Source organism: Coffea arabica, chromosome 11c (assembly GCF_036785885.1).
Source record: "Coffea arabica cultivar ET-39 chromosome 11c, Coffea Arabica ET-39 HiFi, whole genome shotgun sequence".
Taxonomy (NCBI): Eukaryota; Viridiplantae; Streptophyta; class Magnoliopsida; order Gentianales; family Rubiaceae; genus Coffea; species Coffea arabica.
The window spans coordinates 44,517,357-44,538,790 of NC_092330.1; the positions used below are offsets into that span (position 1 = coordinate 44,517,357).

The 21,434-nt window shown below is 37.5% G+C and overlaps 2 protein-coding genes and 1 pseudogene across 7 annotated transcripts; all 3 read right to left on the reverse strand.

Annotated features, from left to right (window-relative positions):
- Positions 1-701: 701 nt before the first annotated feature.
- LOC113716716 (regulator of G-protein signaling 1-like) lies at positions 702-7,351 on the reverse strand (annotated as a pseudogene).
- A 148-nt stretch (positions 7,352-7,499) lies between these two features.
- Positions 7,500-11,073, reverse strand: LOC113716717 (uncharacterized). 6 transcript variants are annotated; one of them, XM_027241120.2, is made up of 9 exons: positions 10,917-11,073; positions 10,680-10,814; positions 10,284-10,342; positions 9,881-10,180; positions 9,347-9,407; positions 8,465-8,589; positions 8,274-8,336; positions 8,033-8,157; positions 7,500-7,797 (listed from the first exon to the last, which is right to left on the reverse strand). In XM_027241120.2, the coding sequence occupies exons 2-9, from the start codon at positions 10,753-10,755 to the stop codon at positions 7,662-7,664; spliced, it is 945 nt and encodes a 314-aa protein (XP_027096921.2). In that variant the 5' UTR covers positions 10,756-10,814; positions 10,917-11,073; the 3' UTR covers positions 7,500-7,661. The 6 variants fall into 6 exon arrangements, with proteins under 6 accessions (XP_027096921.2, XP_027096923.2, XP_071926490.1 ...); XM_027241122.2 differs by having other exon boundaries at positions 8,033-8,162; XM_072070389.1 differs by having other exon boundaries at positions 8,033-8,197.
- Positions 11,074-12,770: 1,697 nt separating this feature from the next.
- LOC113716777 (trans-Golgi network-localized SYP41-interacting protein 1) lies at positions 12,771-21,042 on the reverse strand. Its single transcript, XM_027241212.2, has 9 exons — positions 20,819-21,042; positions 20,554-20,731; positions 19,631-19,903; positions 16,342-19,509; positions 15,061-15,913; positions 14,303-14,946; positions 13,626-13,773; positions 13,445-13,526; positions 12,771-13,163 (listed from the first exon to the last, which is right to left on the reverse strand). The coding sequence occupies exons 2-9, from the start codon at positions 20,668-20,670 to the stop codon at positions 13,061-13,063; spliced, it is 5,388 nt and encodes a 1,795-aa protein (XP_027097013.1). The 5' UTR covers positions 20,671-20,731; positions 20,819-21,042; the 3' UTR covers positions 12,771-13,060.
- Between the last annotated feature and the right edge of the window lie 392 nt (positions 21,043-21,434).

Sequence of the window (21,434 nt, forward strand, 5' to 3'; positions counted from 1 at the left end):
ATGCACTTGCACGTCTTTTTCGTAACTGGAATGGTCGGTCTTGATTACCTTAGGACAAAAAATGCACCGCGTAAAAGTTTAGCAGGGTACAAATCGGAGATTGATAAAAGTTCTCCATAGGTTAAAGGGTCACTCGTCGCTTGTGATGTTCCTACTTTTCTGCTTTCTGGTGAGGCCATTCACTGCAACCCCGGCCCCATCGTCATCTCGTTTCACCATCCAAACCAAATGGTTTCAAAACTCTCCTCCACCACCGCACTTTGCAGTTACTTCCATTAATGGTCAACAAAATGCGACAGATCGCAGGTGTCGACCAACCAACGTATTTTACAGTGGCATGTTGAAGCTCATCATGCTGCTACCATTCCTCGTCAACGCATGAAGACCATAATTTATTAGCTAGAAGACGAGTTCTAGCTACAAAGTGAAAGAAACCAGCCCACAACCACCTTTTGACCGAACATTCCGTTTAACACCTTGTTTCCAGAGTCTTCCCTAGAATTTCCCGAACACTCAATTTCATAACTGTGGTCCTACAAGATTGCAGCAACTTTAAGACACTAGTTAATGGCCAACCTAACGAGTTCTGTACACAAGATACAGAAAAGCAGCCAAACAATGCTAAGTAAGTAGGTGATTCGAGTCTGACGTCTCATAGTCTCATCATTCATCATCACTCATCAAGAACAGAAAGTCACAACTTAAAAAAGAGAGTAACGATAAGAACCATTCGAGAATGATATATACACAGTTGCATCATCGAGCTAATTTGCTCTGTAGGCCCACAAAGTCAGTACACTATTATTATAGACTAGCGTTGCTAACATGCTGGTGATTCATCGTCTCATAAATGACACCAGTGACAGCTCAAATCCGTTGCCGACCTACCCCTAGCTTCAGCTGATCATCTTAGCTCAATCTCCCATTACCACAGAACAATGCCCCCTGATGCTAAAACAGGAGAAGCTCCACATGGAAGGATGCAGAAATTTCAGCTGCAGCTACACAAAGTTGCTGTACGTGTAGAGGTCTAATAACATTTAAACGGGATTTCCTTGATCTTAAGTTTGGTCTGAGAGCAAGACCTATCTCAAAATGAGGATTGTGTTGGAACACACAATAGGTATTATAACCCTACAGTATCGATCACATCTGAGGTTTCAATCAGCCTCATCTTTTCTCTTCTCCTGAGGGGGCGTTTCCAGAGCAAGCCAACCGGGGGCAGGTGCAGCTTGAGGAACTAACCAAAGCAGTCCCTTTGAAGATTTATACCATTATTATAAGACCATTTTGAGCCTCTAAATAATCATTTCATGTCGAGGTTGTGATTTCGACACTCAGAGCTACTCGGACTATGTTCCTCATGAAACGGGTCATCAGCACAATGGACAGAGCTTAACCTGGGAGAGAAATTCCAACCATTGACTTGTTCTGATTCACGACTGACTGTCCTCATAGCCACCTGTTCTCTCAGCTTTAAGAAGGATGTAGATGACCAGTAATCCTTTGCCAAGTTCTTCAATTTGAAATACAGAATATTAGTCAAACAAAGTGGCAAAATCACAAACAGAATGCATTTGTTTATTGCGTTAACCAATAGCATAATCAGCTAGCCTAGTATCCAGGCAGGAAAGGAATCAATTTAAAACTCTAGGTTAAACACCAACCATTTTCATTAAAAGCATCAGCTCATTTACTGCATTTTGAAAAAGAGTGGGTTGTGCTAAATCAAGCGTAGCCAAAATTTCTTGTCTGCTTCTGTGAGATATATTCACCTCCATTGTTGCACCTGCAGCAAACATGTTCATTCAGGATAAATATTCAATAAGCACCACAAGTACCATACATTTGTAGCACAATGTAGAAAAAAACCGCTTGTTAATCTACACACAATCATAAAGATAATTGGTTGCAGCATCTGATTCATTGGCATAGGCTTTCAAACTTCATACTTTTCAACTTTTACAAACAATCATTCTAGTATGATGTCATATGCTATTTGCAGAGATTTGTCCTAGACAAAATTCTTATAAAAAGGGGGAATCGTGCGGGTCAACTCATTAGGATGTCATACCTGAAACTATGTATGTCTCAATAATGTGTCGAGCCATGTAAATTCTTCTTGTGGGATCATTCAAAGGAATTTTGTCAAGCTGTTGCACTTCATCATAAAAATGGACGCTCTCCCCAGCTAAGCAACTACATAAGAACAGAAGCAAATATAATGCACATATTGTGGAGCAGGTGCATGCCAAAAATATTTCTAATGCATAGCAGATACCTGTCTGCAAATTCCATGAATGATTGGCGGAATCTTCTGTTAAGAAGAAGCTTATCCAGAGGCTCATTAGGAGATATCGGGTGTGTTTGCTCTCCTTGTAATAGAAGCCCACTATCTAGTACGCCCAATGCACTACTCATTGTATCACATTTTTGGGGGTCTTTCTTCCTCAAGCTTATGAGTGAGACTAGTGGTTGAGAGATTGAAAGAGAAAAGAATGCCAGAACAAGGATGCTTGTCTGAGTACATGAAAAAACAAGAGAATTGCAAGTCAATACAGACAAAAATATCAATACGAGAAAGCAATTCCAATCCAAGAAGTTGCATTGATGCGGGTCTCTGGTAAATGAAAGATTGGACAGGTCGATTTCATAAAATAAATAAGATTGATTAACCTTACCGCAAATAATAACATAAATCTTGAGACAACTTGAAGCCATGCAATATCTTCATGGATCTCATTCAAAACATAAGACACCACCCATATTCCTTTAAAAAAAGAAACCCCATATGTTACTACTTGTATGACTTGGAAAAGATAAGGAATACCATCAAGCATCTAAAGCATGCATCAAAATGCTTTAAGAAATATCAGCACAAATTCTTTACTAATGCAAATAAAAGCAGGTAAAGAACTGCTTTTTTCAGTATAATAGCAGACTCTAGCTTCAAGAATGAACTGGTTTCCTATCAAGATATTTGAGCTAATTTTATTGTTTTCTGCAAACAGCAATTTCTTCCTCTTTAGTATTTTTTTTTTCCCTTCCTAGTGTCTTTTCCCTGGAAAAAGGGAAGGTACAATCTTTTTGCTTCTTCTGTTTTTGGTTCTGTGGAATATTCCAAGTTCCACATTGAGAATAAGAATAGTAATCCAAAAAATATGAACAATCACGATTGGTTATGTTGCCAACACTCAGAAAATGCACCATTTACATTTCCATATAGCAATTCTTGATGCATTGGGTCCACAAAAATGTCATCCAGTGCAAACTAAATCAAGTGAATAATATGAAAAATATGAAGAAGGAAAGCAAAAGCAGATAAAAGTGTACCGATGCAAGAAGTGGCTACAAGTATTCCCCGCCAGAGGTCTTTGACTTCACTGAATCTAAACTCTATATGATGAAGAGCTCTTGTAAAACCCACCAAAGCAACAACATATGATGCATGAAGGCAAATAACTGGGATGATCCACTGGCTTCCCATGTGGCAATGGTAATTCAGAGGCTTTTTCATGTGAATAACTGGACAACGAAAGTTTTTACATTAACAACACATGAGGTTACAAATGCAGGTGAACATGTTACTTAAGCAACAATATGCGAATAAAAGGTCAAATGCTGAACACTACTGACTACTGATGTTTGATGAAGAGCCTACCAACACACCTTTTAAGTGTGAACTGGCATACTCAGGCAGGTTCAATAAATAAGTTCATCAAATCAAGATCATTGCATGATATCATTAATCATATCTGGTGTTTAGCAGTATGTCATTGGAGCTTATGAGATTGAAAGAGGATTCCCAAAATGCTACTCTGGTCCTATTTGAAGACATAGTTGTTTTTCCCATCTCTGCCTGATGGTACTTGAAAAGGAAATTAACAGTCACCTAGGGAAGGGACAATTTTTTGAACTTCTAGTATCAATGCAATGCTTTAACACTCACTCTGTTCACTCAATAATAAACTCACAAGTAGAGTTTTTGATGTCTCTATGATCATATTGTAGAAACTGTATAAACTAGTTTCACTAAAATGTCTACCTTTTTTTTTTTTTTAAACTAAGACGTCTACTTGAGTTATGCATTCACTATTTAGAATTGTTAAAGTAACAGATAAAAAAAATTTTGGTGTAATGCTGTATGGATATCATTAATAAAAAGGCAGACTCCCCCCCCCCCCCCCCCCCCCCCAAAAAAAAGAGGAAAAAGATGCCTAATGCCATCTAGAAATTCAAATCAAAGTTCAAAAGCAAAGGAAAGCACTTAAATTAGCCAATTGTACCTCCAGAACCAATAGTCCATGGCAACAGAATTAACGGAAGAAAAATATGACCTAATTGGTGGCATTCGTCTCCTGGTACATAAAATTGGAAACAGGTAAACAACATTTTTCTTCAAAAGGATGGAATCATATAAGTCTCATATAAGTGCAGTGTCAAACTGAATGATATGCTATCCTGATATGCCGAAAATAAGTCAAGATTAAAACAATGTTTCTTTTACAGCTTCTAAAATTCAATTGCTGAACCATTGGAATGACAAAATTTAACAATGCATTTTCACATTTTGGCAGGGTGATTCTTCCCATGGTTAGATCTGCTGCGATGCATGATTTTCCATGTGTCCACATGGCATGTTTTCTACATGAGTTTCACTTTTCTGTTTCTTCATAGCCACAGTTTTGTTCTCCTAGATCTCTATTCCAGGATTTTCTAGATAAAGTGAGCCATAGTGTAGAAGAAGTTATTGCGAACCACATTTGATCATTTCAACAAGTGAGTGAAATGCGTAAAGCCTAACTGTATGGGAAGTAGCCAATAAGAACCAGACTCACTTTACAAATATGTAGTATAACTGAAATGCCTGTACAATGCGACAGCTCAACAGTAGACCAAATCCCAGAGGCCCTTCAATCCACACTGAAAGAACACCAAACTATCAATCCTCTCAACAGATAAAAAGTTGAAAGAGAACCCAGAGCTAAGAGTCAAAATATCAAATGTCAATTGATGGAAAAAAGTACCTGCCCAAATGTAGCAAGATCTCCACCAATGTCTTTTAAACTTTACAAAATTAAAGGACATCTACAAATTGAGAGGACAAAATCAAGTAAGCAAACATCACAAAGAAACATTCAACCAAAAAACTAATAAATAAATAAATAAAGAAAAGATCTTCAAATGACACAAACAAACAAAATAGACACATTACACTCCATGGAGACGGTCATTTCTTACCACAATTGACAACAGAAGGTTGAAGCTGGCCATAACTTGAATTGCTACAAGCCAAAAGCTGCTGCCGTTGGGTCTTGGAACTTTGTGAATTATATAGGGCAACGTCCACTTTACAACAAGCCTGTAATGACAAGGCAATATGGCATGTAAGTGCAAAGAGATGATGATTAACAAATAACAAGCACGCAAGAACATCAATCACAAATCAAACCTAAAGGTGCAGGATCCAACAGCAAAGTCGATCTTACCCCATTTCATACTTTAAACTTGGGTAATGTTTACAAGATATGATGCCAGTATAGCAGAAAGAGGATAGAAAGGGGTTGAAAAAAAACAAGGGATGTTCTTCCACCTATATGCGTAAGACAAGTCATTTTTGCGCAGACTTGAAAGTACATCTCCATCTAAACAAACACTGACAAGCCTTCTAGAAAAGTCGGGAAAATAGCAAAGACCTTAAAACGATGCACCTTGAACAAAAGACTAGCATTCAAGATAGAGCTAATTTTTCCAGACTAGACAGTTTAGATTAACAAAAGGATACAGAAAAGAAATAGTTTGTTGTTTTTCACTTCCTTCGCCTGTGACTATACTTTGTTAACCCAATGGTACAGAGTTGAAGAGCATTCAACAATCAACCAAAAGCCCCTTGCCTTCTGCAACAATTTTAGTTCGACAAGTTTACCCGTTTCCTGTGTTCCCTTAACTCGATTCATTCTTTTACATGTCTTCTCATACCAAGAATTAACTCCTTTTATTTATCAACAATAAAGTACTAAAATTTAAGTTTAAAGACCAGGCTTACTAATACTCCTCTCTTGCATGTTCATATTACACTGCCCACCAGCACTTATGCCAAGAAAGTTATCAGCTTTCATCACTCCAAAACGATTCCAAATTCAAAATTAAGAAGCTAATATGTTTTGACAACTTCGGGTAAAAAGTCACGAGCTTTAACCTCTAAAAAGATACTACTACTAGCTTACATCCAGAAAAGTCAGAACCTTACAGTAATAATTGAGCAACCCACCAATATTTTGCTCTACAAAATCCATTATCCACCAAAAACAAGCTTCATTTCCCCCAAACTAGTAATATGCAATATCCCAGTTAACATGAATCCGAGATAAACTCAAGATGCACATTTTATGATGCATCGAGAAAATTAAGTCAATTTGAAGTAGGAACTCACAAGAAAATAGAGAGAATTGAGATGGAGACAGCTACATAGTCGCTGGGACAGCCACCCTCGAGGGCACAACTGGTCATCTTTCACGATGAGGTGGAGAATTACTTGGAGCTGCAGATGGCCATTAAACTGTTGGTGAAATTGCCTTACAGAAGTGGGTGTGCGATTTACGAAGACAAAGCACCGTAATTTCCAAGTGCATTGGAGCCCCCATTTCCACGTGCTTGGTGTTTGTTCGACCCTAAAGCAAGATGGGTACGATAAGTTTGCGTTAGTCTGCTGGTGTTTAAGCTTTATGAGTCAGAAATTATTCAACTACTTTTAAGTAAAAGTGGAAATCTTCCCGTCCATGGCAAATGAAGTAGAAAAATAAACATGCTGATGTTTTGGATTTAACGTTTACTAGCCTCTTCAAATGATTCATTAGTCAATCAGAGCCATCTGTTTTCTCGTTTTCAAGTGAAAAAAAAAAAAAAAATTGACCTGAATTAAATATGCATCGAGTTTGAATCTCATTAGATTCAACTTCGATATAGATTCGACCCTTCAATTACTTATATATATATATATATTTTTTTTGATATTATATATTCAAATATATTATTACTAAACACTAAATATATACAAATTACAAATTACAAAATACATTTGATATATTAGTTTGCAAGTGATTCCAATATATCTGCAGGCTTATGGCACTTCACAAGAGAGTGGAGGCAGCATTTTTACGTTGCAACCAAACAGCCTTTGCATTTTGCTGGTGCATGCAGCCCATTCAGATGACCCTGATATTGTCAAGTCAATTTAGAAAGAACCATCATGAAACACATCAAGATAAGGGATGAACTAAAGATAACGCTGAGAAGCAAGAATTAAGCAAGACTTTTTTAAGACTTGATTCCATCAAACATCGCATCCTGGAAATGCTCGACTACGTTATCAGAATAGTTCAGTAACACCATATGACCTATGCAGCTGCAGTTTCTCCACAAACGGATCTGTCATTTTCATCACCCGTCAAACCATTGAAACTATCTTCAATAGGCTTATTTTTTCCAAGTTCCAGTAATGACCAGTCAAAGCAGATTTTTCCATAAAGCATTAAACATTTAATTGGATAATCATCCATATCATATTCATTACTCTAACTTCTAAATGTACCAAAGCAAATTTAAACCAGATAATAAGTACAAACTGACAAACTGGCGCATCCCGGCACCTTGTGCCAAATCTATTTTGATGACTTTGATGTGTATCGCCCCATGATGCCACCAACTAAATTGTTCATTGCATGAGAAGCCATTGGCACGATGATACTTGAGGACACAACTGTGGCATAACCGTAAGCAAGCCCGACAAACATTGCCCTGACAAGAGAACCAAATGTTATTCAAAAAAATCAACCAGAGTTCAACAGATAATGCATTAGGTAGTCCGTCAATGAGACACTGCAGGAGCATCATCAGAAGGACCAAAGACTTATTTTCGTCATTTGGCCACCATGACAAATGAACTTAAGACTAGATGGAAGAGACTTGCAACGAACAGCCAGGGTCTTCTGAAGGGAATAGAAAGCGTCTTTCAATTATTTGTTAAATTTACCAGACAGCAAAAGAATACTTCCGACCACTTCCCAAATGCAGTATCCCAAATAAAGCAGCAACCGCAAAGACACTCTTCCAGTCCATGCCAAAAAGGGGCAGTAATGCACCACGAAACAGAAGTTCCTGCTCTAGCAATAGAGGTATTGAAGATCATGATGTCATCCTTGAACAAAAGCAGAACTTCAAATCTTTGGTTCAAATCTACATATACAACTGTAGTATGCTATCCTCTTTTGTACCTCACTAATTCCTGGTAGAAATGCTACAACAATGTAGTCTGAAGGTTCTAGCGAGCTAAGGACCTGCAAATCAAATCAAGTCTGAATAAGGCCACATATAATGCAACAAACAAACTAGCATTGGCTCAGGATCATGGTTATTGAATGACGTACAAGATCAACTAGAAACTGTAGAGGACTAATGCAGACACCTGCTTATTAGCCGCTTCACTAGACTCAGCAAAATCCAGCCAGATATTCAAAAGTAGGTACCTGCAAGATGATATTAGGATAACTAGTCCCACTATCAACTCAAGATGCCATGTCTCGAAGTTTACTGCAAAGAGTAGATCTGATATTAGCAAATTTCGTAAAAAAATTGAATACAAAGAAAAGTTTTAAGAAAAAAAAATCAGTAGAAGCACAATTGTGATTTTAATATTAACCTTAACCATGGACCCATCCCATCAACTCAACAAGAAGCAGCATTACAGAAAGTCCAAAAATCTAATTTACTCATCTGCACCACCCTCAAAATTTCAAACCATGATAAACATTTAGATTGTAAAACTTTGTCCCAACACGACATTATATCTTACCAAGACCTCACTTCGTTATGATTCATCAATGACAAAGTTTACAGTAATATCAACTTTGTAACAAAACAATATTATGTCTTCGACACACCTCACTTTTTTACATTCATTATTGTCCATAGTTGCTAAATCCAGGCACAGAAGGAAAAGAAGAAAACGGGGACAAAATCCTGCATGTATTATTCATTTGTTCAAAAATTCTATGAAAATGGCAAGTAAGGGCACCTTGAAATTAGCAAAGATTTAACATTGAAGTGAAAGTTAGGACAGTGGAGTTTCATGGATCATTCTCGAGTGCTACAGGATATTCCAATGTTATGGACCCTACAGCGAAGTTGGAAAAGGTGGACAAACATTGATAATAACAAGAGATGTTTTCCTTCAAATGAACACTGGGTGGAAAGTATGAACAGTCACATGGTAATTAAGCAAGATAGCAGTCCTGCTTTTGTACTAATTAATATAAAGCAGAGGAAAAAGATTGATCCTTCATCATACATGAAATTTCTGACGATGCATCAATGACAGGCCATCCCTTTGTGGATGCAAAATGAGAAACCTGCAAGTCCAATCATAACATTGGCACCTCACAAGGATAAAATGTATCAAGTCAAACAGGTTGACAGCAGCAAACTAGCCAGCGTAAACGAGAAACAAAGAAAGAAAGAAAAAATAATAATAAAAGGAAGAAGAAACCACCCACCTTGTAGCAGATGTGTGGCAGAGTTGGTGCTCAGAAGAGATACAATATAATGTGGAACAATTGACTTGAAAAGCAACTGAATGTCTTTGTTTGACATGCTACTAGGATTGCAACAAAATTTAAGGAAACAAAAAGGACATATACATTCTGAGCACCCATCCAAAGAATCTTTAATCAGCAGCATTACTTTTGATAACAACTTTTAGAGAAAGGAAAGGGATGGCTAGAACAAACGACGACTAGTTGTCCAATTTAATTAACCCTACCCCCCCCCCCCCCCCCCAACAAAAAACACCCTTTCTGGTGAAAGCTGGAAAAAGAACATTTACCTGCCTGATAACAACACCTAAAGTTCCAATTAAACAGGAAGTGATCGTGCATGCCCGAAGAACTGCACCTCTGGACGGAATTAGAAGTGTACTTTGCGCCTCTGAGTGGTTAAAGGAGGATGTGTTGCTATTTTCTTGAATGTAATTATCTGCGAGAGGCGGTGTATTTGATACTGCATCATTTTCTTCCAAGACAGCCTTATTTGATGGTGAAGTATCATACTTCTGTGATTTTTCCTTTTTCCTGGACTTCTTGACTGAATTCCGACTAGCAAAAACTCTTAAACCAACTCTAAATCCCTGCAAAATTTAAGACAGAGAAGAAGCTTGTTAACATACAGAACACATGGAACCGAAAGAGTTATTCATTTCAAGGATAAAAACAAAAAAATCGAATACCCACACTGAAAAATCGAGCAGGCGACATCTCCGCTGAATTACGAGGGCCAACAAATTCCATACCTGAAGCATGTATTTAGGCAATCAAACCCCACTGTAAATACGAGTAGAATACTACAAAGCATGATATGATGTTGGCAGGGGAACGAATCATGACAGGCACAAAAAAATAAAGCCAGCTTTTATGGATAGGAAGGTACAAATAAGCAGACATATTAGCTCAAAACATAGATATATTCCACGTCCCATGAATGTTTATCAGGATGAAGAAATAAGGAAATAAACAAACCCCAGAAAGAAAATTTGAGGGACTGCAGTCAGTGCTCGGTCGCTTCATCTACTAGGAAATGACAGAATACAGGTGAAATGAAAATTAGGGAACGTAGGAATCTAGAGCCACCTAGAGGTTGAAAGACGGATGCAGATAAATTGTATGGTCTTGACTTCCAACAACAGTTCAGAGTGACAACTTCCATCACTTCTGTAGCTTGAAATCAACGGCCGCCTCTTGCAATAAAACTCTTCCTCTTCTTATCTGTTAAGCAATTCAGTCTCAGCATTAAAAGGTTGCCTATAAATACACAAGAGTCTGCAGTTTTTACCAGTACTTTTTAGAGAAGCCATCATGAACGCTTACTATTATTCCTTCAACTTCTTCAGCACCAAAGCAGTTGAAAAGAGACTCTTGCTCGAGCTTAGAAATATGGTCCAACGTTGTTGCCGAAGAAAATTGTTTGAGGATTTTTAGTGGTGGACATTGTAAAACCCCATTGAAAGCTCTGGGCCCAACCCAAGGGTGAGACGGTTTATTATGGTTATCTGATTTTACCACAGGATTACACTACAATTTTGGTTTTACTATATGTAACAAATTATATATAATTCTGATTGAAATTAACCATATTTTGGTAAAATCACCCTATCACCATATTCTTTTTATTTTTTTTTTCTTTTTTCTTTGTCCCTTCGTGGGGTACGCTATCCATTTTCCACTTCCATAGAAATCACTCGGTCAAATCTGTTCTGCAATCTATTTCAAATTTTCCACTAAATTTCCCATTTGATCAAGACTCTCATATTCTACTCCAACCCGAAAACTAATATTTGATACCGAAGAAAACGCTTTCCGAGTACTAGCGATTTTGCTGGACTTGATTCAAGCCCTTAACTGGGAGGTTGGATTGGAACTGCTAACGCGAACATTTTGCTCCTCCACCTAAAATAAGTAGTTTTGGTTTTCATTCCTTAATCTTTTTTCGCCTTCCGTTGAATGAAAAGAGATCCAGAAAATATAAATTATGTATCTCTTGAAGGATTGCGTTTAGTTTGGTTAAATCACCCTATCACCATATTCTTTTTATTTTTTTTTGATTTCTTTTTTCTTTGTCCCTTTGAATGAAATCTCTAGGCTGCTTAAGCAGCATATACTGCTGGCGTCTGTTTTTTTTTTTTTTTTTTTTTATTGTCACCATCTATGCCTACGCCTACACCTACTCTTAACTTATACTTTTGAAATGATCAAGCAAGATTACGGCAAATCGACGGAAACTAAACCACCATTGGACCATACGGGCGCAAGGAGGCACCCATATACTGCTGGCATCTGGCTGATTGCTCCTAAGTATAACCTAGAGGTGTCAAAATGGGTGACTTGGGCGGGTTTGGGTTGGGTAAAATGGATAATGGGTATAAGTGAGTCAACTCATTTATACCCATTTAATTAGATGGGTATAAATGGGTAAGTCAAAAAATGAATTGGGTAACCCAATTACCCATTTATAACTCATTTATTTTAACTTTTTGCAAACTCATTTAAATTCATTTTTGTAAACTAAGTTATTAATTTATACCACTCTTTGTACCCATCATTAGTTTTAAATATTTACTTATAATGTTCAATAAACTTAATTACCAATTTTTTTCATTTATACTCTATGTCACAAAATTACCTATTATTTAATAATTGAATAATACGAATATAAAAATTTGAATTAAGTACTATAAAAATTAATATAAAAACTTAATCCAAAAGTTTTGAACCCCTAACATTTTTTTCATATATAAATTTAAAATTTCATTTTATAAAGATAAGAAAATAGGCTAAAATTTATCATAAATTGGTAATGCTAAAAAATGAGCAAGTTAACAAACTAAGAAAAAATAAAATAATAAGATAAAACCAACAAATAATAATAATAATAATAATGTTGACATCATGACAAAATGAAAAATTTGAAAAAAAAAGATAGGGGAAAAGAAGAGACCTGGGGGAAAGAGAATTTTAAATGGATTAATTGGATTTGATGGGTTACCCAATAATACCCATTTAATAAATGGATATTGTTGGGTAACCCATTTATACCCATATATAAAAATTTAAGATACCCATACCCATCTATTCATGGACGGGTATGAGTAACTAGTTAAGTGAGTTGATTTGCCACCTCTAGTATAACCCGAAACTGTATAAAATGACCGAGAGTCGCTCAACTAAGAGAAGATTTTGTGCTAAAAATGAAAAAACAACACAAGTAATCCCCCAAAAGGCACCTTTTACAACGACCTTATGGTAATGAACAGCTACGTCTAAACAAGGTGAAAAATAATGGGACTTGGATCCTCTGAATACCTAAAAATGTGATTGCAGAGAATCCAAATGGGAATATTGCTATGTACATTTGCATCTTAAGTGTACTATAAATGGGAGGAACACTGTAAATGATTCATATCTACTTTACAGGTCAACAGAATATGTCGTTTGAGGATTCATCCCAAGTAGCGCTACAAAATTGAGCCCAGTAACCAAATATGCAACAAGAGCCAATAAGCAATAAGACCTAGCCTCGCCCTCGGATGACTCATTAAAGCTCTACCACCAGACACCCTGGACAAAGTGGAAATTCAGGTGTTAGATAAACCCAAATAAGAGGTAGATTAGCACATCAACCAAAATATACAACTCAAATACTAGTTACAAAAGTAAAAATTTGATAAATTGACCGGATGATAGGCTGAAAGGATTGAGAAATGCAAAATGACCACGCGCAAGCATAGAGTAAGAGTGCCGTGGATTGAAGCCCCTCAAGTAGGTTTTGCAAGTCAGACAAGTAGAATAAACTATTGAAGAAGCAATAATTAACTGCCAAGCAAGTCCAAGTAATATACCAAATTCCATCAATTCTATCTGCAATCATCTTCCCTTGTCTAGGAATGAGACCTGATGTATTAAGCGACTTGAACACATGGCCTGCGTTTTGAGAGTCCACCAAAAGTTAACAGACACTCAATATCTTGAGGCATTCATGGTAACCAATCAGAAGTTTACAGTGTAAAAAAGAAAAGAAACCTTTATCTTCATCAGCTTGTTCATTGTTTGCCAATCTTTCAGATTCAGGATCTATACTGATTGCAAGGTGATCGCTTGAGCCCTTTCGTAATGTTCGCACATGAGCAGCTGATGGGACAGATGATACAGCCACATTTTTACCTTGCCCCTGCAGTAATGGATCATAATGAATTACAACTCAACTCATAAATCTCAGAATCTGAGGAACAAACAACTTATTCCTGCAAGAGGACCAAAATAAAAAATGTTGAACATTCCTTGTAGTACGCCATTATTCTAAAGCACAGAACTGACGATCATGTGACTAACATCAATTTAAGCAAGCACATTCAGCTGAACAGCTATAAGAACAAGAAGGAAAGTGAAACACAAAAAGCGAAGAGGGGCAAATGGAGGAACACCATAAACTCCAGGCATGTAATGCTAACCAAGTCCACGTATAGAAAAGAACTCATGACTCTACAAGAGGCATGCCCCACAGGGGTAGAAGAGATCGTTAGCACTACAATCAATCACCGAAGTTCTCCAGGACAACCAAAGAGAAGAAAGAAAGAGTCTCAAGATAATAGAATCCCCAACATGCATCCCTCCAAAGTCATTAATATTAGAAGGTGGGAGGGGAATATTGAAGGAAGATGTATGAAATAAAATGTGAAATTTGGGCAACAAAGAGTTACCAGCTCCTGGATTTCTGATATTTCTGGCTGAGAATTAGAGGAAGACAGTTCTGAAATGCCTTTCTCCTTGATAGTCTCTGGGAAAGCCACCCCACCATGACTAGAACCTTCCAGTAACTTCACCTTGCTGGACAATTCATCCACAAACTTTTCCGTACTAAGCAATTTGGTACTGAGTTCATCCGTTTTTGACTTTAGATTTACTGACTCCGCCTTTGTAGCCATGACCATCATATCTAGTGCTGACAGTAATCCGGTCACATGAGCTATTTTCTCACCGCCAACCAACTTATCACCTCCCAATTTCTGAATAATACTCTCCAAACCCAGGGCAAGCTCATTCCTCATCCTTTCAGATTCTTGCTTCTCTCTAACATAACCTTTAACTTCTTCATTTAGATGCTCAACAGCAGTAACTTGCTTTTCAAGCATTGACTGCAGATTTTCTTTTTCTTGTGCCTCTGAGTTTATCTTGTCCTTTAATCCATTAAAATTATCAATAATGTAAAAGAGCTTTTGTACATCAGTAGAATAAGTGGTCTCCAAGTCTTCAACTTCAGGCTCAGGGAATGAGATGCCAATAGCACTTATCTTGTTAAAGAGGGATTTGATTTGAGATGCTGACAAGGAAAACTCTTGAGCCTCTGAAACAAAAAAAATGTGTAAAATTTGAATTATAAAAGAAAATGGATAAGAATTAAAATTAAAAAAAGTTGGCACGTTGAATAAATCTAACAAAATTTAGCAAATGAATTTACCATGAACATTTTTTGGTGAAGTTGAATGCGCTACTAAAAGTTCCGTTTCTCTCTCCTTCAACATAGGCTGTCTAGCCTCATGATCCTCTATCTTAAGCTTCATTTCTCTACACAAGTTTTCTGCTACTTCTAAATCAGTCTCTAGCTTAGAGATTTTCTTTTGGTTTAGATCCCTTTCTTCTAAAAGGTTCCCACATGTTGTCTTGGTTTCAATCAATTGATTCTGCAAGTCTTCAACTGTAGAGACCATCATATTTTTCATACCATGAAAATGCTTAATAAAATTTCGACAATGGCTAGTAGCAAGCAACAGCTTCTCAGCTATATGTACATACTTGTTGCCTTCACTCTTTAGGTCATGGTCAATTAGTGCATCTTGACCAAATGCTTCAAGTTCTGTGGAAGAATTTTCCAGTATAGAGACAGAACTTAGTTCCGATAAGTTATTTTCAACTTCTAGCTCCAACTCTTCAGTAGCCTTAGTACAGGCAGACAGAAGAATTTCCATATCACTTTCTAACATGGCCACTGTGTTCTCTTGTGCTTGCCTATCCATTTCAACATCATTCGCTCTGTGCTTCAAAGATCTAACGAGCTCGCGTGCAACAATTACACCATCCTTGGCTACCTGCAATCTTTTCAAAAGAGCCAAAATGAAGTCATCCAAAATCCCAGAGCAGCTACCGATTTTCTCAGCAAGATTCTTATCTCTTAAACGCAATCCTTCAAGAGTTTTCTCAAAATTCAAAGTAACATTCTCATCATCTACTGCATTTAGCTGTACATTAACCATTTCCATCTCCAAAGCATTGTCAAGGCCATCTGGTGAAAGAGTCGAGACAGAATAATCATCCTATAGAAAAGAACAAAGAATCCATACATCTTGTTAAACAACAATCAGATGTGAAAAGAACCACGCTAAGGGCTTATTCAGTATAAACAAACAAGTAATTCAGAAACCAAAAGATCTGCCTAACAATTAAAAGCAAGCATGAGAGGTAAGGAGCACAAACAGCTCAGAAACTTGACTAGAAGGCCCAACTATGTAATTTCATTGAAAGCCCCAAAACATCCAGATACATGAAAAGTTGAAAAATTAGTTCCTTTATATCTATTCAATGATCAAGAAATTTGCAAAACAGAAGAAAAATTTCAGACAAAAGACAAGATCTGAAGTACATGCTCTGTTGGTTTAGTAAGGCTCAAATATTGAGTCGGATAATGCTGGCATGTAGACACGGCAATAAGTAATCTAAATTCAACCCAAAAGGAAAAGATTACCTCCATGACAGGGAAACTTTGTAGCATGTCAGGACCAATCATATCGAAGAAGCAATCCCTCATTTCTTTAAGGATATTATTCATATCCCCTAGGCTCTCAATTTTGTCCTTAAAACTCTTTTTCAGTAAAGATAACAAACTATCATCCCTTAGAATCATCTGAATACTGGTAAGATAACCAGAGATTTCCCTAGAACTATTTGCAATGCCGCCATGGAATCCCTCCAACTCCTGCAAACAAGCCTGTAACTTGGAGTTAAGGGCTGAAATCTCATGTTCTGCATTTTTGTTCTCTTTAACGAGATCGGATATTTTATTTTCTGCACCCAATCTTGCATCATCCAGTGACTTTATAGTCATTGCAGCATCGGCAAGTTTGTTAGCCTGTGAATCAGCTTCAGCTTTCAGCTTCTTCATATCCTCCTCCAAATCACTTCTTCCAATTTGCGTCTTATTGTTTTCCTCGGCAAGCACTGATAAATTTTTCTGTGCTTCAGATAATGCATCTTCTAGGGATTGTATGGTAACTTCAGCATCAGTAAGCCGGCTAGCCTGGATGGAATTCTCCTCCTTCAATTTCTGAAGCTCCATTTCTATGGCTGCTCTACTAACCAGAGAGTCTTCTTTTTCCTTTGCAAGGTTAGAGATATTATCCTCGGCCACTGTCAAAGCATCTTCAAATGATCTTATAGTAGCAGAAACCTCGGCAAATTTACTCTTTTGGGAAGCAACTTCCATCAGAGATTTCTGCAATTCCTCCTCACTTTGAATTTTAGCAACTTCTAGTTCTCTCTTTTCTTCAAGGACCTGCGAGATACTGTTTTGTGCATCTAACAAAGCGTCCTCGAGTGACTTCATGGATGTCTCAGCTTCCACCAACTTGCTTATTAAAGTGATGGTTTCTTCTTTCAGTTTCTCCAACTCTTCTTGTGAATTTTGGCATTCGTTCAAGTATCCTGAAAGCCATTGTACCTTCTCAACTGGCTCTTTAAAAACTAAATTAGAAGGGTGGTCAATGCTATCAATAGACTCTATGACTTTCTGCAACATGTTGTTACTCTCCACCAAGAACTGCTCAAGTTGATTCCTTTGTTCCTTAGTAGCAAAAAGATCAGTTTCCAACTTCGGAATGCAATCCATATCAGCTTCTAGCTTATTAATCTGATCCCTGCAGTCACTGCATGCAGAAATTTGATCTTGCAACTCAGATGTTAACCTCTCTACTTCAGTATTCTTCTCATCCAAAAGTCTTCTCAAATTCTCTCTTTCTTGAACAAGACCCTTGCCCTTTTTAACTGCCATAGATAACTTTTCCCTTATTAAAGCAACTTTTTCCTCAGATCTTATAAGCTCCTTCTCTAAAGACACCCTCTCATCTTTCAGTGCATGAAGTTCTTGAGTCACAACACGCAACTTTTCTGAAACCTGCTTCATTTGTGCGCTATTAAGCATTTCTTCCTCCAATAGATGCTCATATAGCATCACCTCCTGAGTTCTAACGTAGAGAAGGCTCTGAAATCTTTCTAAGATTTTTACTTGACTATATGAAGATTCAAAAGATGCCTCACCTTCTTCTTTGATCTTTGCTATCATCTTGGCTATATCACACTGTGAAATATTAACCTTTTCCAGAGAATTTGTCATCCCAGAAGCCTCAAGCAGCATACTAACCATTTGATCCCTTTCACATGCAACTTGATGCTCTTTTTTGAATACCCCGTCGTATTTGCTTCTCAAGTCCTCCAATTCCTCCTGCAGGTAACTCTTTTCCTGTGTTTCTGCCAAAACTGATTGAACTAGGCGATCAACCTCTTTGCTTGAGGCTACTCTTATTTCAGCTATCTCTTCTTGCAACTTCATGGCTTCTTCTTTGGCTGTAGAGAATGACTCAACGAGCCATTTGAGCCTAGTTTCCATATCATTTGCTAACAAGTTTTCAGGAAAATTAATTGACGATAGAGCATCTGATACATTTTGGAACTCTATGGTCACACCGTTGAGTGCATTCCTCTCATCTACAATCCATCTGAGTTTTTCAACTAAGTCAAAAGACTGAATATCATCAGCTCCAGCAGCAGGTGATAAAATTTCCCCACATTTTTGAAGCACTGAATCCTTTTGAGCAAGAGACTCCTGTAGGTGAATGGCCATACTTTCACTTTTTATCAACAAGTCCTTACTCTGTTCTGCAAAGCCCAGTGCATTTGACTTCTCTTGCAGTTCAATCAAACATTTCTCAAGTTCACTTGTTTTGTCTGCTAGCGCTTGTTTCAGTGAATCTCGCTGCTGCACCAGAGCCTTTCCCTTTGTCACAGCCAAGCTAAGCTTCTCTTTAGTGTTAGCATACCTTGTCTTCTCCTGCTCAATTTCCACATTAAGTTTTCCAATTTCTGCATTTGCACTCTCAATGACTGCTTTGTCCTTATCAAGTTGTTCTACCAGCTTTGCATTTTCATTTTGGAAATGGATTACTTTTTCTTCCAAATCCACTTCTTTCATTTTAAGTTCATGCAGCTTAACACATGCACTCATGAATACTCCTACTTCATCCTCCATATGAGTATCTGGTGTCATGTCACTCAAACACAGTTTAAGTCTGCCAATTCCTGAAAGAAATTGATTATGTTTTTCAATTAAAAGTGAGATGCTTTTCTCAATATGAGAAAATTTCTCTCCAGCAGAGTCATCCAAGAATCCTCCTACTTGGGAAACTGACACAGGAAGGGAAGCTAAAATTCTATTTGCAATCTCCTGAATCATGTGTTCTCTCTCAACCTGTACTTCAGATGTCCAACAACCAGCTTCTTGCACTGAATTTAAGTACAAAACTGTCACCTCACGCGAAATGGTGAACTCTGTAATCTTTGAATTAAGATCCTCAATTTCAGAATCCTTCATTTGTAAGGAAGCATGGAGTTCTTTGATGGAATTTTCAGTCTGAGAATAGAGACCCATGGCACTGTTAAGAAACTCTGAGCATTCAGTCACGATCTGATGCAGTGACGCATCAGATGCCAGACTCATCTCATCCCCATCTCCTAACCCTGGTTTATCATGATGATCAGGGTACGCTACAGACACCTTCTCAAGCAATGGATTCTGATCATTCAGAGACTTTAGTTGATAATGAAGGTAACCAAGTTCTCCCTTTAAATTTTCTCTTTCTTCCTGCAAGAAAAGTTTTTATACTAAGGCCACTTCCAGATAACTGGGTCAAATAAATAATACATGCATGCATATGGTGAGCTTGGCTGCTTGAGCACATTATGAACACGTACAGCTATTATACCTCATATTTCTGTGCAAAGCTCTGTTTTTCTGAAACAGTTTTTTCGAGTTTATGTCGCAAGTCTGCTATTTCAGCAACCAAGTCTTCAACTCGTGTTGTACCATGCAATTCCTCTGTTCGGTCATCCCGTACATTATCTTTTTCCTCTGAATTTGTCTGGGTTTCTGAAATTTCTATCTCCTCTGAGCAATCAACAAACATGTCCTCCCTTCCCCCATCTTCAGTTACCTTTCCATCATTTAATTCATCTTGCATGGGTTGTGAACCATCCATCTGCAGGAAATCAAACAAAGAAACATCAAGACAGACCACAAAATCCAACTCTTACCCTGCATTTCTCTGATGTAAAATAGTCCATTAAGAACCTTTGCCACTAGGACAATAAAAATAAAAAAGAAAAAATTATGTGTTACTCAAGCTAATTAATTCAGTTAAGTATAGTTCCAATCATAAATATGCCGCCAATCACTGAAGAGCAAGCAACAGCAAGGATTTGCTGAAAAACACTAAGATGATTTCTTAGATTGAACTTTAAAATGTCACAAATCCCGTAATACTCCCTAATCTTGTCAGCTCGAGAGCAATTCCGCATAGAACTCAATAGTACACATTTTTACCGTCCGATATTTTCGAAGCCCATGTCCCCTAAAAACTAGTTTCTCCTAGTTCTCCGGAGAGGATAGACAAAGCTCATATCCTGTTCTGCCCATAATATGCTAGTCCAACTCTAAAAAAACAAATTAAAACTATTAGGAACCTCAACAATTGTCCCAATAATCCTAAACAAACTCTAATACAAGAGCATTTTCATTTTCAGCGTCGAATCTGATTTCATGCATTTCAAGCAGAATTGCAGAAAGCTCAGCCAACCCTTCTGCGATACACACAAAAAATGCACATTGGGATAGGAATTAGCAAGTCACCTGGTCATTCCCAGCTGAGTCCGAAGTGTATTCCACAGGAATAGAATGATTTGAGACTCCAACTTCAGCAGCTGCAGACCCTTCCCTATACTCCTCTGAATCATGATTTTCTGCCATATCTCTCAATCACATATACCAATTCCTGCTTACCTACTCGCCTATATCCCTTCAATCAGATCTGAAAACAACAAAATGAAGCTCCAATTTTACATGTCGAATATTAACAAGATTAACATAAAAATATCATATGGGTCAACGGTAAAACCTTATGCATTGATTGAAAAGCAACACAAGGAAAATTTGGAAGAAGAATCCACCCCAGAAATTGGGATTTTATGGGTATTTTAAAATGTAATTGGGTTTTTTCCAGCTCGATTGCTTAAGATTTCTTCGCTGATTTCAAGGAAAAAAGGGATCTTGCCTATATGATGAACCATTTTCCATCCATATCAACCGCTGCGATTTCATTGGTTCCCACTAGTCCAACGACGACGTTTTGCTCGTGGGCTGTTCTTAATATCATACCATTGTGGTCACTTGGCCCTGGCAAAGTGGGCCAATTCGGCCAACCAAACAAATTAGGTCCGACCGGTCGAGCTTTTTAAGAGTTTGACTTTGGATGAACTTTTTTTTTTGGGTAAAAAACAAAAAGGCCCCTTGTGATAAACCTAATACACAGAAAAGCCTCCCATAGTTTCAAAATATACAACACCACCCCTCATACTTTGAACTAAATTGTAAAGGTGACGGAATCCGTTAAACTTAACGGAAATGAACAAAATGACCTGATATAATAAAGCAAAAGACAACTCAAAAAAATCATTTGTTTTATTCTCTAAATAGAAAGAATTGAGGGTTAAGGGGTAGAATAGGTATATTAG

Excerpts from the sequence above, each read along its gene's own strand:
- LOC113716717 (XM_072070389.1), bottom strand. The coding sequence starts at position 10,755 with ATGGAAGTTGTCACTCTGAACTGTTGTTGGAAGTCAAGACCATACAAT. Across the intron at positions 9,408-9,880 it reads TAGGTGTTGTTATCAGGCAG|GTTTCTCATTTTGCATCCAC; the intron begins GTAAATGTTCTT and ends TTGGACTTGCAG. Across the intron at positions 8,337-8,464 it reads GTGAAGCGGCTAATAAGCAG|GTCCTTAGCTCGCTAGAACC; the intron begins GTGTCTGCATTA and ends TTTGATTTGCAG.
- LOC113716777 (XM_027241212.2), bottom strand. The coding sequence starts at position 20,670 with ATGGCAGAAAATCATGATTCAGAGGAGTATAGGGAAGGGTCTGCAGCT. Across the intron at positions 13,774-14,302 it reads TATCAGAAATCCAGGAGCTG|GGGCAAGGTAAAAATGTGGC; the intron begins GTAACTCTTTGT and ends CCATTACTGCAG. Across the intron at positions 13,164-13,444 it reads GATAGAATTGATGGAATTTG|GGTGTCTGGTGGTAGAGCTT; the intron begins GTATATTACTTG and ends CACTTTGTCCAG.